General features: G+C 48.8%; 1 protein-coding gene across 5 annotated transcripts in view; it reads right to left on the reverse strand.

Moving 5' to 3' along the window:
- The window catches only part of cd164l2 (CD164 sialomucin-like 2), a 37,405-nt gene that overhangs the window by 16,933 nt on the left and 4,459 nt on the right, over positions 1–16,013 (reverse strand). For all 5 annotated transcript variants that reach the window (XM_055656637.1, XM_055656636.1, XM_055656634.1 and 2 more), the window contains one exon: positions 10,989–11,078. In XM_055656637.1, the coding sequence (XP_055512612.1) occupies positions 10,989–11,078 (90 nt within the window). The remainder of the gene's footprint in view (positions 1–10,988; positions 11,079–16,013) is intronic.

Here is a 16,013-nt window from a genome sequence, read left to right on the forward strand (position 1 = left end):
AATCAGATTTCAGCGGCTTCGTACGAGCGAACAGCAAGTTCAGTTCCAGACACAGACTCGAGCAGAGGAGTACTGACGGATATGGGGCAGAGAAGGGAACAGGCCCTGGCTAAACCACCGCGCGCTGCTTTCAAGCTGCCGTGAGGGTTACTGTTTAAAGTTCGACAATATTCCACATGAACTTGTCACAAATAGTTAACGCTCTCCCTACAAGAACAACATTCGTAGCGGTCACTGGATAATTAAGCCCTTAGGAATGATGTGAATCTGCGATTATGCCCCTGCACAATGGGTTGTCTGTTTACCGACCAGGTTTAGTTTAGTGCGTTATTATTGTCTCGTGTACCAAGATACAGAGAAAAGCCTTTTGTTGCGCGCTAACCAGTCAGCAGAAAGACTATACAGGATTACAATCGAGCCGTCCACAGTGTACAGATACAGAATGATGGGTAGAATGTTTAGTGCAAGGTAAAGTCCAGGTTAAACATAGATCAAAGGTCGCCAATGAGGTAGATGGGAGGTCAGGACCGCTCTCTAGTTGGTGAGAGGATGGTTCAGTTGCCCTATAACAGCCGGGAAGAAACTGTCCCCAAATCTGGAGGTGTGTGTGCGTTTGTTTTCACACTTCTGTACCTCTTGCCCGATAGGAGAGGGGAGAAGAGGGAGTGGCCGGGGTGAAAAAGTGACAAAGTTAAATGGAAGCACTCCCATTCCGAATCCGACCTCTCTGTCCTGGGCCTCCTCCATGGCCAGAGTGAGTCCCACCGCAAATTGGAGGAGCTGCACCTCATATTTCGCTTGGGTAGTTTATACCCCAGCGGTATGAACATTGATGACTCCAGTTTCAGGTAGTCCCTGCTTTCTCCCTCAATAGACAATAGGTGCAGGAGGAGGCCATTCGGCCCTTCGAGCCAGCACTGCCATTCAATGTGATCATCGTGGCTGATCATCCCCAATCAGTACCACGTTCCTTCCCCTCCCCAGCTCTCCCACAGCCCACTGTCTCCGCCTCTTCCTTTAATCTTCCCACTCCCCCCTCCCCCAACATCAGTCTGAAGAAGGGTCTCGACCCAAAACGTCACCTATTCCTTCGCTCCATAGATGCTGCCTCACCCGCCGAGTTTCTCCAGCATTTTTGTCTAGAAACATAGAAATTAGGTGCAGGAGTAGAGGCCATTCGGCCCTTCGATCCTGCACCGCCATTCAATATGATCATGGCTGATCATCCAACTCAGTATCCCATACCTGCCTTCTCTCCATACCCCCTGATCCCCTTAGCCACAAGGGCCACATCTAACTCCCTCTTAAATATGGCCAATGAACTGGCCTCGACTACCCTCTGCGGCAGAGAGTTCCAGAGATTCACCACTCTCTGTGTGAAAAAAGTTCTTCTCATCTCGGTTTTAAAGGATTTCCCCCTTATCCTTAAGCTGTGGCCCCTTGTCCTGGACTTCCCCAACATCGGGAGCAATCTTCCTGCATCTAGCTTGTCCAACCCCTTAAGAATTTTGTAAGTTCTTTGAGTTCTTCCTTCGATTTTTCCAGCATCTGCAGTTGCTTCTTAAACATATCTGACGTTTAATATCAGTGCCAACTGCAAGATCTCTGGAACAAAAATGGATTAATAGATCCCTAGAAAGAAGGAACTGCAGATGCTGGTTCACAAAACAAAGGCAAAGTGCTGGAGTGACTCAACAGGTCAGGCGGTATCTCTGGAGAAAAATGATAGGGGAAGCTTCGGGTCGGGACCCTTCTTCAGACATTGTGGTGGGGAGGGGAGGGGGGGGTGAAAGCTGGAAGAGAGGACAGATAAAACCTGGCAAGTGATAGGTGGAAAGTAGCAGGAATCTCAGAGGGGGGAGTGATGAGAGATGTTCTCAGGCCTCCTGGAGAGCCGAGATCCAATTACCAAGGAGATTTCACAGAAACACAGAAACATAGACAATAGGTGCAGGAGTAGGCCATTCGGCCCTTCGAGCCTGCACCGCCATTCAATATGATCATGGCTGATCATTCCAACTCAGTATCCTGTACCTGCCTTCTCTCCATACCCCCTGATCCCTTTAGCCACAAGGGCCACATCTAACTCTTAAATATAGCCAATGAACTGTGGCCTCAACTACCTTCTGTGGCAGAGAATTCCAGAGATTCACCACTCTCTGTGTGAAATTTTTTTTCCTCATCTCGGTCCTAAAAGATTTCCCCCTTATCCTTAAACTGTGACTCCTTGTTCCGGACTTCCCCAACATCAGGAACAATCTTTCTGCATCTAGCCTGTCCAACCCCTTAAGAATTTTGTAAGTTTCTATAAGATCCCCCCTTCAATCTTCTAAATTCTAGCGAGTACAAGCCGAGTCTATCCAGTCTTTCTTCATATGAAAGTCCTGACATCCCAGGAATCAGTCTGGTGAACTGTCTCTGTACTCCCTCTATGGCAAGAATGATTTCCAGCTCGCTTCTTCTCTCTGATGGGAATTCTGTTAACGGCCTGTCCCATTTCACGACCCCTGCCGAGTTTGCCCTTGACTCATACTCGCAGCGAGGTCGTCACGAGGTCGTAGAAGGGCGTGATGCTAGTCGTAGGTACTCGAGGCATCAAGTAGGTCGGGGCGTTTTTTCTAGCCTGATGAAAAATGTCCACGAGTAAAAAAGGTCATGAATTAAGTGGTGGAAGTGGGACAGGCCCTTTAGCCACCTCTCTCACTGCTCCCCCTCCAATTTCCAAGACAAGCCTCCATATTGTTTTCAGTTTTGATCACCCAGATTTAGACTTTAGACAGACCCTTAACACTATCCTACACACACTGGGGACAATTTTACAACTTACCGAAGCCAATTCGCCTATAGACCTGCACACCTTTGGAGTGTGGGAGGAAACCGAAGATCTCGGAGAAAAACCACGCAGGTCACGGGGAGAACGTGCAAACTCCGTACAGACAGCGCCCGTAGTCAGGATCGAACCCGGGTCTCTGGCGCTGTGAAGCAGCGACTCTACCCACTGCGCCACCGTGGCCTGCTATAGGATGCATGTCATAAAGTTGGATAGAGTGTAGAGAAGATTCACGAGGAGGTTGCCAGGTCTTAGAAACATAGAAATTAGGTGCAGGAGTAGGCCATTCGGCCCTTCGAGCCTGCACCGCCATTCAATATGATCATGGCTGATCATCCAACTCAGTATCCCATATCTGCCTTCTCTCCATACCCTCTGATCCCCTTAGCCACAAGGGCCACATCCAACTCCCTCTTAAATATAGCCAATGAACTGGCCTCAACTACCCTCTGTGGCAGAGAGTTCCAGAGGTTCACCACTCTCTGTGTGAAAAAAGTTCTTCTCATCTCGGTTTTAAAGGATTTCCCCCTTATCCTTAAGCTGTGACCCCTTGTCCTGGACTTCCCCAACATCGGGAACAATCTTCCTGCATCTAGCCTGTCCAACCCCTTAAGAATTTTGTAAGTTTCTATAAGATCCCCTCTCAATCTCCTAAATTCTAGAGAGTATAAACCAAGTCTATCCAGTCTTTCTTCATAAGACAGTCCTGACATCCCAGGAATCAGTCTGGGGAACCTTCTCTGCACTCCGTCTATGGCAATAATGTCCTTCCTCAGATTTGGAGACCAAAACTGTCTTGAGGTCCTGAGCTGCAGGGAGAGGCTGGGCAGTCTAGGACTTTATTCCTTGGAGCGTAGGAAGATGAGGGGGGATCTTATAGAGGTGTACAAAATAATGAGGGGAATAGATAGGGTCTTTTACCCAGAGTAGGAGAATCCAAAGTCAAAGTCAATGTTATACATCACTTGCTATGTTCCCATTACAAGGGGACATAGGTTTAAGGTGAGAGGAGAAAGATTTAGGGTACAAGTTTTCCACTCCGAGGGTGGTGGGTGTATGGAACAAGATGCCAGAGGAGGTAGTTGAGGAGCTTCTCTATTCAATTTCAATTTCAATTAGACATGGATAGGATAGGTTTAGAGGGATACGGGCCAAATGCAGGCAGGTGGGACTAGTATGGATGGGGCATGTTGGCCAGCTTGGGCAAGTTGGGCCGAAGGGCCTGTTTCCACGCTGTGTGAATGACTCTCTCTCTTTCTCTCTGTGACTATTTCAGAAAGCCATCCTTCTAGCTGCCAGCGTTTCCAAGGATACAAATTTATTTTTAGTCAGACAAGTATCCCACGAAAGCCTGCTCATTGTTCCTCTGCCGTGCTTTCAATTAGTTACTTGGTGACAGTCATGGGATAAGGTGGAGGCCAAACCAGCCTGAAGATTCAATGTGTAGGAAGGAACTGCAGATGCTGGTTTCAACTGAAGACGGACACAAAGTGCTGGAGTAACTCAGCGGGACAGGCAGCATCTTTGGAGCGAAGGAAATAGGTGATGTTTTGGGCCGAAACCCTTCTTCAAGAGAGAGTTAGAAGGTAGTTGAGGAGGAACTTTTGTTGGGTGAAAACAAGAGGCTGGTGCCACTTGGGTGGGGGAGGGATGGAGAGAGAGAGAGGGGGGAGAGGGAAGATTAGAAGGCGATGATGGCAGGAGAAGGTTCGCCAGAATCCTGGTGTTCCTCTATCCCCATTCCAGATACAAGTATCATTATGGTATATTTAGTTTGGAGATACAGCACAGAAACAGGCCCTTCGGCCCACCGAGCCCGCACTGACCAGCGATCCCCGCACACTAACACTATACCACACACACACACTAGGGGCAATTTACACACTTATACCCAACTAAGTAACCAGCCTCTTTGGATTGTGGAAGGAAACCAAAGATCTCGGAGAAACCTCAAACGCTCACGGGGAGAACGTGCAAACTCCGCGCAGACAGCACTCGATCGAACCCGGGTCTCCGGCGCTGCACGTGCTGTAAGGTGGCAACTCTACCGCTGCTTCGTCACCATTATGGTGCATTTAGTTTAGAGATACAGCATGGAAACGGGCCCTACATGCATTACGACAGGCACAGCGGTAGAGTTGCTGCCTCACAAACCCGCACGTCTTTGGAGTGTGGGAGGAAACCGGAGCACCCGGAGAAAACCCACGTGGTCACAAACTGCGTACATACAGCACCCGTGGTCAGGATCGAACCCGGGTCTCTGGCGCTGTGAGGCAGCAACTCTACCGCTGTGCCACCATGCTGCCCTTCACTAGGGTGAGGTTGTTAGTGTTCGCCACCATGAACACAGATTTCAAGCATTGGTTAAATTGTTATGCTATTTCTTTGTCCTCTCAGAGGGGGTGGGGGGGGGGGGGAGTATTGTGGGCAAGTGCATCTTTGCAACTGACGGACAATTTCAGAGCCTTAGCAGCAGCAATTGTGCAACTTAATGGAGCCTTTAAGTGACATCAGGTGTTTGATGTCGAGCTCTAATAACATGGGGGGAACCTGCTACACAAGAGATATTTTTAGATTCATAAGAGATTGTAAAACCACAAGTTTTCAACACAGATTTAGCTTAAGGCTAACAGAATCGAGGGATATGGGGAGAAAGCAGGAACGGGGTACTGATTCCGGATGATTAGCCATGATCATATTGAATGGCGGTGCTGGCTCGAAGGGCCAAATGGCCGACTCCTGTACCTATTATCTATCTTTCTATGTGATAGGAGTCGAATTAGGCCATTCGGCCCATCGAGTCTACTCCGCCATTCAATCATGGCTGATCTATCTCTCCCTCCGAACCCCATTCTCCTGCCCTCGCCCCATAACCTCTGACACCCGTACTAATCAAGAATCTATTTATCTCTGCCTTAAATATACTAACTGACCTTGGCCTCCACTGCCTTCTGCGACAATGAATTTCACATTCCCCACCCTTAGACTAAAGAAATTCCCCCCCCCCCCCCCCCCCACCTCCTTCCTAACAGAACGTCCTTTAATTCTGAGGCTGTGCCCTCTAGACCTAGACTCTCCCACCAGTGGAAACATCCTCTCCACATCCACTCTATCCAGGCCTTTCACTATTCCCTACATCCCCATGAGGTCCCCCCTTAGTCTTCTGAACTCCAGCGAGCACAGGCCCAGTGCCAACAAACGCTCCTCAGATTTTTCGATGGGGAATAATGTTTGGTCAAAGAAAATGGCCGAGACAATGTGGTCCATTTCTAGCAAGCGTTGAACGACAGGACTTGTAAACGTATCTCCAACTAACACTTCAATGTGACACCTGCCCTTAAATCCCACAACTGCCTCTTCCAAGCACACGGCAGCAGAAGGACAAGGCAACATTTGGAGTGTTGTGTTCAGGTTTGGGCAACTTGATATAGAAAGATGTCATTCAGGTGGAAAAAGTACAGAGATGTTTTAGGAGCATGTTGCCAGGACTCAAAGGCCTGAGCTATAGGGAAGGGTTGGGCGGGCCACAACTTTATTCCTTGAAGCACGGGAGGATGAGGGGCGATCTTATCGAGGGGGGAACTAGAGGGAAATGCACAGAGTCTTTTACCCAGGGTAGAGGAATCCAGAACCAGAGGACGTAGGTTTAAGGTGAGAGGGGGAAGATTGAATAAAAAGCAGAGAAACAGCTGTTTTCACACATAGGATGGTGGGTAGAAACATAGAAACATAGAAAATAGGTGCATGAGTAGAGGCCATTCAGCCCTTCGAGCCTGCACCGCCATTCAATATGATCATGGCTGATCATCCAACTCAGTATCCTGTACCTGCCTTCTCTCCATACCCCCTGATCCCTTTTGGCCACAAGGGCCACATCTAACTCCCTCTTAAATCCAGCCAATTAAGTCAAGTCAAGTCAAGTTTATTTGTCACATACACATACGAGATGTGCAGTGAAATGAAAGTGGCAATGCTCGCGGACTTTTGTGCAAAAGACAAACAACAAAACAACCAAACAAATTATAAACACAATCATAACACACATATTCTTTTACATAATAAATAATGGAAGGAAAAACGTTCTGTAGAGTTAGTCCCTGGTGAGATAGTCCCTGGTGAACTGGCCTCAACTACCTTCTGTGGCAGAGAATTCCACAGATTCACGACTCTCTGTGTAAAAAATTATTTTCTCATCTCAGTCCTAAAAGATTTCCCCCTTATCCTTAAACTGTGTGACCCCTTGTTCTGGACTTCCCCAACATCGGGAACAATCTTCCTGCATCTAGCCTGTCCAACCCCTTAAGAATTTTGTAAGTTTCTATAAGATCCCCCCTCAATCTCCTAAATTCTAGCGAGTACAAGCCAAGTCTATCCAGTCTTTCTTGATATGGAAGTCCTGACATCCCAGGAATCAGTCTGGTGAACCTTCTCTGTACTCCCTCTGTGGCAAGAATGTCTTTCTAAGTCAGGTGTATGGAATGAGCTGCCAGTTGAGGCAGGGACTCTCGTAATATGTACTCAGGTACATGGATAGGGCAGGTGTCGAGGGATATGGTCCAAACACCACCATGTCTTACACCACACACACACACACACACACACTGTGACACACACACACACACTGTGACACACACACACACTGTGACACACACACACACTGTGACACACACACACTGTGACACACACACACTGTGACACACACACACACAGTGACACACACACACACAGTGACACACACACACACAGTGACACACACACACACACACTGTGACACACACACACACACACTGTGACACACACACACACACACTGACACATACACACACACACACACACTGTGACACACACACACTGACACACACACACACACTGACACACACACACACTGACACACACACACACACACACACACACAGTGACACACACACTGTGACACACACGGTGACACACACACACACACTGTGACACACACACACTGTGACACACACACACTGTGACACACACACACAAACACACACACACACACTGTGACACACACACACACTGTGACACACACACACACTGTGACACACACACACACACACACATACTGTGACACACACACACACACACACACACTGTCACACACACACACACACACACACACACACACACACACACACACACACACACAGAGACACACACACACACTGACACTCACACACACACACACAGTGACACACACACACAGTGACACACACACACACAGTGACACACACACACACAGTCACACACACACACACAGTGACACACACACACACACTGTGACACACACACACACACACGAGACAATTTACATGTATACCCAAGCCAATTAACCTTCAAACCCACACGTCTTTGGGAGGAAACCGAAGATCTCGGAAAAAACGACACGGCCATGGGGAGAAAGTCCAAACCCCGTACAGACAGCACCCGCAGTCAGGATCGAACTCGGGTCTCTGGCGCTGTGAGGCAGCAACTCTACCGCTGCGCCACCGTTATATGTAATAATATTCTGCGCTCTCTCTCTCTCTCGATCTCGTGCACAGGAAACGAGTAAGGCCAGGATGGGAATGTCAAATGCCAGAGATTGTAGACAGAAATGCCGGAGAAACTCAGCGGGTGCAGCAGCATCTATGGAGCGAAGGAAATAGGCAACGTTTCGGGACGAAACCCTTCAGGAAGGAAATGGGCAACGTTTCGGCACGAAACCCTTCAGGAAGGAAATAGGTAACGTTTCGGGACGAAACCCTTCAGGAAGGAAATGGGCAACGTTTCGGCACGAAACCCTTCAGGAAGGAAATAGGTAATGTTTCGGGCCGAAACCCTTTGGGTTTCGTCCCGAAACGTTGCCTATTTCCTTCGCTCCATAGATGCTGCTGCACCCGCCGAGTTCCTCCAGCACTTTTGTCTACCTTCGATTATCCGGCATCTGCAGTTCCTTCTTAAACACAAATGCCAGAGATTGTCAGCTTCAGGGCCAGGCGATCAAACTTCAAAGGAGATGTGTGGGGCAGATTCTCTCTGCTATCTATTCAGAGGGTGGTGGGTGTCTAGAACGTGCTACCAGGAGATAAAGTTTAGGAAATAAACAAGTGGATATGTGGGGATTACATAGAAACTAGGTGCAGGAGTAGGCCATTCGGCCCTTCAAGCCTGCACTGCCATTCAATATGATCATGGCTGATCATCCAACTCAGTATCCCGTACCTGCCTTCTCTCCATACCCCCTGATCCCCTTAGCCACAAGGGCCACATCTAACTCCCTCTTAAATATAGCCAATGAACTGGCCTCAACTACCCTCTGTGGCAGAGAGTTCCAGAGATTCACCACTCTCTGTGTGAAAAAGGATTGGAGGGATATGGATCACATGCAGGCAGAGTAGACGAGTTTTAGTTGGCGTCGGGGGGGCAGCACAGACATTGTGGGCTGAAGGGCCTGTTCCTGTGCTGTACTGTTCTATAATCCAGCGCGCTCTCGTTATTCTGTCCGGATTGAAGGAGGTGCCGGGCCACCAGTTGCCGGATAATCGGTGGTGGCCCTGGATTTGGCTGTGTGACCAGCACATGCACACTCACTGCACCAAACTTAAATGTGTCAGCATTTCACAGACTCTATCACGCTTCAAGCTATTAAATAATTAAAGCAGCTTCTCACTTACACGGGCAACTAACACTGGCAGGAAACTCGGGTCAAATGCAGGAAAGAAGAGATTTTACTTTAGTTGTGACGTGTAGACCATTCAGCCCACTAGTTCTATGTTATCCCACTTTCCCACCCACTCCCTACACACCAGGGGCAATTCTTAGAGGCCGATTAACTTACGAACCTGCGCGGGATTTGGAATGTGGGAGGAGTCCGGAGCACCCGGAGGAAACCCGCGCATTCACGGGGGAGAACGTGCAAACTCCGCACAGACAGCACCCGTAGTCGGGGTGGAACCCGGGTCTCCGGCGCTGTGAGGCAGCAGCTCCACCGCTGCACCACCGTGTCGCCCCCATCTCGTGTCAGCAGCGGAGATGAGCTCATCTTGGCCTCGTGTTCAGTGCGAACATCGTGGACTTGTTCCTGCTCCACGCGTTGCAGAACCACAGCCCGGACACCAGGTCAACGTTCCACTTGTTGTAGATCGGTTACAAGCCTTAAGGGCCAGTCCCACGAGCACGCGACTGCTTGCGGCAAGCGCGACCAAACCGGAAGCTGGGGCCGCGCGGAGGTCGAGTGAGTGACATGAAGTTCGAGCAAAGTCCGCGGGAAGTTTGCGCGGTGCGTACGGCGTCGAGTCGGCTGCGGGCCGGCAGGCCGTTGCCGCGTGGAATTTTTGATCACTGTCAGTTTTCCGGAGCTCTGCGCGATGCCGGGACCAGCTCCGCACAACTCTGCCGATCGAAGTGGGACCGGCCCCGCGAGGCCGTAAGGCTCAAGCGTTAGGTCGCACTTGCCACATGGAGTCGCATGCTGGTGGGACCGGCCCTTCACTAACGAATGAAGTGCCTTGTTATTATGAGCTCCACCTACTACCACCCCATCCATATTATCGCAACCCGACATGTTGGTTGGTACAGCTGCACGCAGTGGCGTAGGGTGGGTTTTGAGTGCCCGGGGCAGTTTAAAGTTTTGCACCTCCTCATTAGCGGGGGGGGGGGGGCAGAGGCGGGGCAGAGGCGGGGCGGGGGCAGAGAGGCGGGGCGGGGGCAGGGTGGGGGGCGGCCAGGGACGGCGGCAGCAGCAGCAGCGACGGCCTGGCCTCGGAGCAACAATTTTTTTGCGCCCCTAAAATTTTTAGCGCCCGGGGCAACCAGGGCCCCCCACTGGCCCCCCCCCCCCCCCCCCACGCTACGCCACTGGCTGCACGCTAGGATTAACATACTGCAGTGTTGTTGTACACATTACTCAATACATACTGTTGTACCAGATCCGTGACTATGTGTGATTAACTCAACATGGTGTCAGAAGTGGGATTCGAACCCACGACTCCAATTCCCACCAACATGTGCTGCATTTTAAACTGATGAAGGTAGTGAAGCAACTGGATATTTTATAGAGAAGCTAAAAATAAATTGCATTTAAAGACCTTTACTGCAATGGAGCTCCTTAAATCATCGCTCCCTATGGCTGAGCAAGGTACAGGGTACTTACCCGATTCACAATGCACCCACACACAGTCTGTCAGGTTCAGTGACGCATCACCTGTGGTGCAGTGGCCACAGGACTCCAATTCTGCACATTCTACAAGGACAGAGAGAGAAAGGATGTAACAGGCAGCACAACAGACAGCAAGCCAACCCCGTTCCTTTTTCATCCGTTGCTTTTTTGCATATCATTCATTCATTGAACGGCACGGTGGCACAGCAGTAGAGTTGCTGCCTTACAGCGCTTGCAGCACCAATATATCCACTGGCGGCCTCCACTGCCTTCTGTAGCAAAGAATTCACAGATTCACCACCCTCTGACTAAAGAAATTCCTCCTCATCTCCTTCCTAAAAGAATGTCCTTTAATTCTGAGGCTGTGCCCTCTAGTCCTAGACTCTCCCACCAGTGGAAACATCCTCTCCACATCCACTCTATCCAGGCCTTTCACTATTCTGTATGTTTCAATTAGATCGCCCCCCCTCATTCTTCTAAACTCCAGTGAGTACAGGCCCAGTGCCGACAAACGCTCATCATATGTTAACCCACTCATTCCTGGGATCATTCTCGTAAACCTGCTCTGGACCCTCTCCAGAGACAGCACATCCTTCCTCAGATATGGGGCCCAAAATTCCTCAAATTGTCTGACATGTGCCAAACATGATGTCAATAGACAATAAACAATAGGTGCAGGAGTAGAGGCCATTCGGCCCTTCGAGCCAGCACCGCCATTCAATATGATCATCCCCAATCAGTACCCCGTTCCTGCCTTCTCCCCATATCCCCTGACTCTGCTACTTTCAAGAGACCTATCTAGCTCTCTCTTGAAAGTATCCAGAGAACCGGCCTCCACCACACTCCATGCCAACTCTTCAACGATTCAATTATATTTTATTGTCACATGTATCATAGATACATAGAAAATAGGTGCAGGAGTAGGCCATTCGGCCCTTCGAGCCAGCACCACCATTCAATATGATCATGGCTGATCATCCAACTCAGTATCCCGTACCTGCCTTCTCTCCATACCCCCTGATCCCTTTAGCCACAAGGGCCACATCTAACTCCCTCTTAAATATAGCCAATGAACTGTGGCCTCAACTACCCTCTGTGGCAGAGAGTTCCAGAGATTCACCACTCTCTGTGTGAAAAATGTTTTTCTCATCTCGGTCTTAAAGGATTTCCCCCTTATCCTTAAGCTGTGACCCCTAGTCCTGGACTTCCCCACCATCGGGAACAATCTTCCTGCATCTAGCCTGTCCAACACCTTAAGAATTTTGTAAGTTCCCCCCTCAATCTTCTAAATTCTAGAGAGTATAAACCAAGTCTATCCAGTCTTTCTTCATATGAAAGTCCTGACATCCCAGGAATCAGTCTGGTGAACCTTCTCTGCACTCCCTCTATGGCAAGAATGTCCTTCCTCAGATTAGGAGACCAAAACTGTACGCAATACTCCAGGTGTGGTCTCACCAAGACCCTGTACAACTGCAGTAGAACCTCCCTGCTCCTATACTCAAAGCCTTTTGCTAGGAAAGCTAACATCCCATTTGCTTTCTTCACTGCCTGCTGTATCGAGGTACAGTGAAATGCTTTGTTTTGTGTACAACGTTGTAAACTCATACTGCGCACTTCACCGAAAGACGGCACCCAACCAGACGACTATTTGCGACTAGCCACGGAAACAGGTCTACAAACTAGTATTCCAATAGCTCCTCACTCTAAAATCCCTACTCCTCCAGCAACATTTCCTACTCCCAGACTATCTGTGACCAGACTTTGCTGGCTTTACCTTGCATTAAACCTGCAGTTGTACAGAGCCCTAGTGAGACCACACCTGGAGTATTGTGTACAGTTTTGGTCCCCTAATTCGAGGAAGGACATTCTTGCTATTGAGGGAGTGCAGCGTAGGTTTACAAGGTTAATTCCCGGGATGGCGGGACTGTCATATACTGAGAGAATGGAGCAGCTGGGCTTGTACACTCTGGTGTTTAGAAGGATGAGAGGGAATCTCATTGAAACAAATAAGATTGTTAAGGGCTTGGACACGCTGGAGGCAGGAAACATGTTCCCGATGTTGGGGGAGTCCAGAACCAGGGGCCACTGTTTAAGAATAAGGGGTAAGCCATTTAGAACAGAGACGAGGAAACACTTTTTCCTCACAGAGAGTGGTGAGTCTGTGCCTCAGAGGGCGGTGGAGGCCGGTTCTCTGGATGCTTTCAAGAGAGAGCTAGATAGGGCTCTTAAAGATAGCGGAGTCAGGGGATATGGGGAGAAGGCAGGAACGGGGTACTGATTGGGGATGATCAGCCATGATCACATTGAATGGCGGTGCTGGCTCGAAGGGCCGAATGGCCGACTCCTGCACCTATTGTCTATTGTCTAAACCTTATTCCCTTATCATGGATCTGTACACTGTAAATGGATCGATTGTAATGAAGTGTTGCCTTACCGCTGACTGGTTAGCAAGCAACAAATGCTTTTCACTGTAGCTCGGTACACGTGACAATGAACTGAACCACTGCCCAGACTGAGGCAGCAAACAAGTGTCACCACATTTCTGGTGTTGAGCCATCGAACCGGCCTTATCGACCCTGCACATAATGCATATCACCAACGTTTGGGCCAGTGTTACGGGAGTCAGACACAAAAGTAGGTCAACAAACAGGCTGCACTGTCAGACATGCTGCTGCTGATGGAATGGGATGTTAAGCAGAGACATACAACAAGTTATAAAAAGATTCCAATCCATTATATAAAGAACAGGCAGCGTTTCCCTGGTGTTCTGGCCAACATTCTCCATACTCTGCAGTTAAAGTCCATCCATAGTTTCCACGGACTTCAGCCCTTCAGCCCTAGCGTGGAAGCAGGCCCTTCAGCCCAACATGTAGTCAATGCCTACTATGTTCTGTGTTTAAGAAGGAACTGCAGATGCTGGAGAATCGAAGGTACACAAAAAAGCTGGAGAAACTCAGCGGGTGCAGCAGCATCTATGGAGCGAAGGAAATAGGCGACGTTTCGTCCCGAGACCCTTCTGGAAATAGGCAACGTTTCGGGCCGAAACCCGGAAGGGTTTCGTCCCGAAACGTTGCCTATTTCCTTCGCTCCATAGATGCTGCTGCACCCGCTGAGTTTCTCCAGCTTGTGTGCCTACTATGTTCTGTTGTGCTGAAGCAAAGCAAGAATTTCATTGTCCTATCAGGGACACATGACAATAAACTCACTTGAACTTGATCATGTCCCATCTATACTAGTCCCACCTGCCTGCGTTTGGCCCATATCCCTCTAAACCTCTCCTGTCCAAATGTTTATTTTAACATTGCAATATTACCTACCTCAACTACCTACCCTGGCAGCTTGTTCCATACACCCACCACCATCTGTGTGAAAAATTCACCCCCCTTCACCTTAAACCTATGTCCTCTGGTTCTCGATTCACCAACTCTGAGCAAGAGACTCCGTGCGTCTACCCGATCTACATCATCATTTTATCAAGGTAGTCAAAATTCTTAAGGGGTTGGACAGGCTAGATGCAGGAAGATTGCTCCCGATGTTATTGCCATAGAGGGAGTGCAGAGAAGGTTCACCAGACTGATTCCTGGGATGTCAGGACTGTCTTATGAAGAAAGACTGGATAGACTTGGTTTATACTCTCTAGAATTTAGAAGATTGAGGGGGGATCTTATAGAAACTTACAAAATTCTTAAGGGGTTGGACAGGCTAGATGCAGGAAGATTGCTCCTGATGTTGGGGAAGTCCAGGACAAGGGGTCACAGCTTAAGGATAAGGGGGAAATCCTTTAAAACCGAGATGAGAAGAACTTTTTTCACACAGAGAGTGGTGAATCTCTGGAACTCTCTGCCGCAGAGGGTAGTCGAGGCCACAGTTCATTGGCTATATTTAAGAGGGAGTTAGATGTGTCCCTTGTGGCTAAGGGGATCAGAGGGTATGGAGAGAAGGCAGGTACGGGATACTGAGTTGGATGATCAGTCATGATCATATTGAATGGCGGTGCAGGCTCGAAGGGCCGAATGGCCTCTACTCCTGCACCTATTGTCTATGTTTCTATGTTTCTAGTCCATTAGATGCCAGACCTCCAATAACCTCCGAGATGGCGTAAAGGTACAAATGTCTTTGTTAAATCCAGGCGATTTAAAAAACAAAACAGAACAACAACACTGCTAAAACAGATCGGTTCAAGAAGGAACTGCAGATGCTAGAAAATTGAAGGTAGGCAAAAGTGCCGGAGAAACTCAGCGGGTGCAGCAGCATCTGTGGAGCGAAGGAAATAGGCAACGTTTCAGGACGAAACCCTTCCGGGTTTCATCCCGAAACGTTGCCTATTTCCTTCGCTCCATAGATGCTGCAACATAAATGCTGGGCTTACAGTGACCATTAGCTTGCTTTGGTAGTTGCATTAATTTCAATGGAATTTACACCCCAGAGGTATCGGAGGAGGTAGTTGAGGCAGGGACTATCATAACATTTAAGAAACATCTAGATAGGTACATGGGTAGGACAGGTTTCGAAGGATCTGGACCAATTGCGGGCCAGTGTAGATAGAAACATAGAAACATAGAAATTAGGTGCAGGAGTAGAGGCCATTCGGCCCTTCGAGCCTGCACCGCCATTCAATATGATCATGGCTGATCATCCAACTCAGTATCCCGTACCTGCCTTCTCTCCATACCCCCTGATCCCCTTAGCCACAAGGGCCACATCTAACTCCCTCTTAAATATAGCCAATGAACTGGCCTCAACTACCCTCTGTGGCAGAGAGTTCCAGAGATTCACCACTCTCTGTGTGAAAAAAGTTCTTCTCATCTCGGTTTTAAAGGATTTCCCCCTTATCCTTAAGCTGTGACCCCTTGTCCTGGACTTCCCCCAACATCGGGAACAATCTTCCTGCATCTAGCCTGTCCAACTCCTTAAGAATTTTGTAAGTTTCTATAAGATCCCCTCTCAATCTTCTAAATTCTAGAGAGTATAAACCAAGTCTATCCAGTCTTTCTTCATAAGACAGTCCTGACATCCCAG

Source organism: Leucoraja erinacea, chromosome 26 (assembly GCF_028641065.1).
Source record: "Leucoraja erinacea ecotype New England chromosome 26, Leri_hhj_1, whole genome shotgun sequence".
Classification (NCBI taxonomy): domain Eukaryota; kingdom Metazoa; phylum Chordata; class Chondrichthyes; order Rajiformes; family Rajidae; genus Leucoraja; species Leucoraja erinaceus.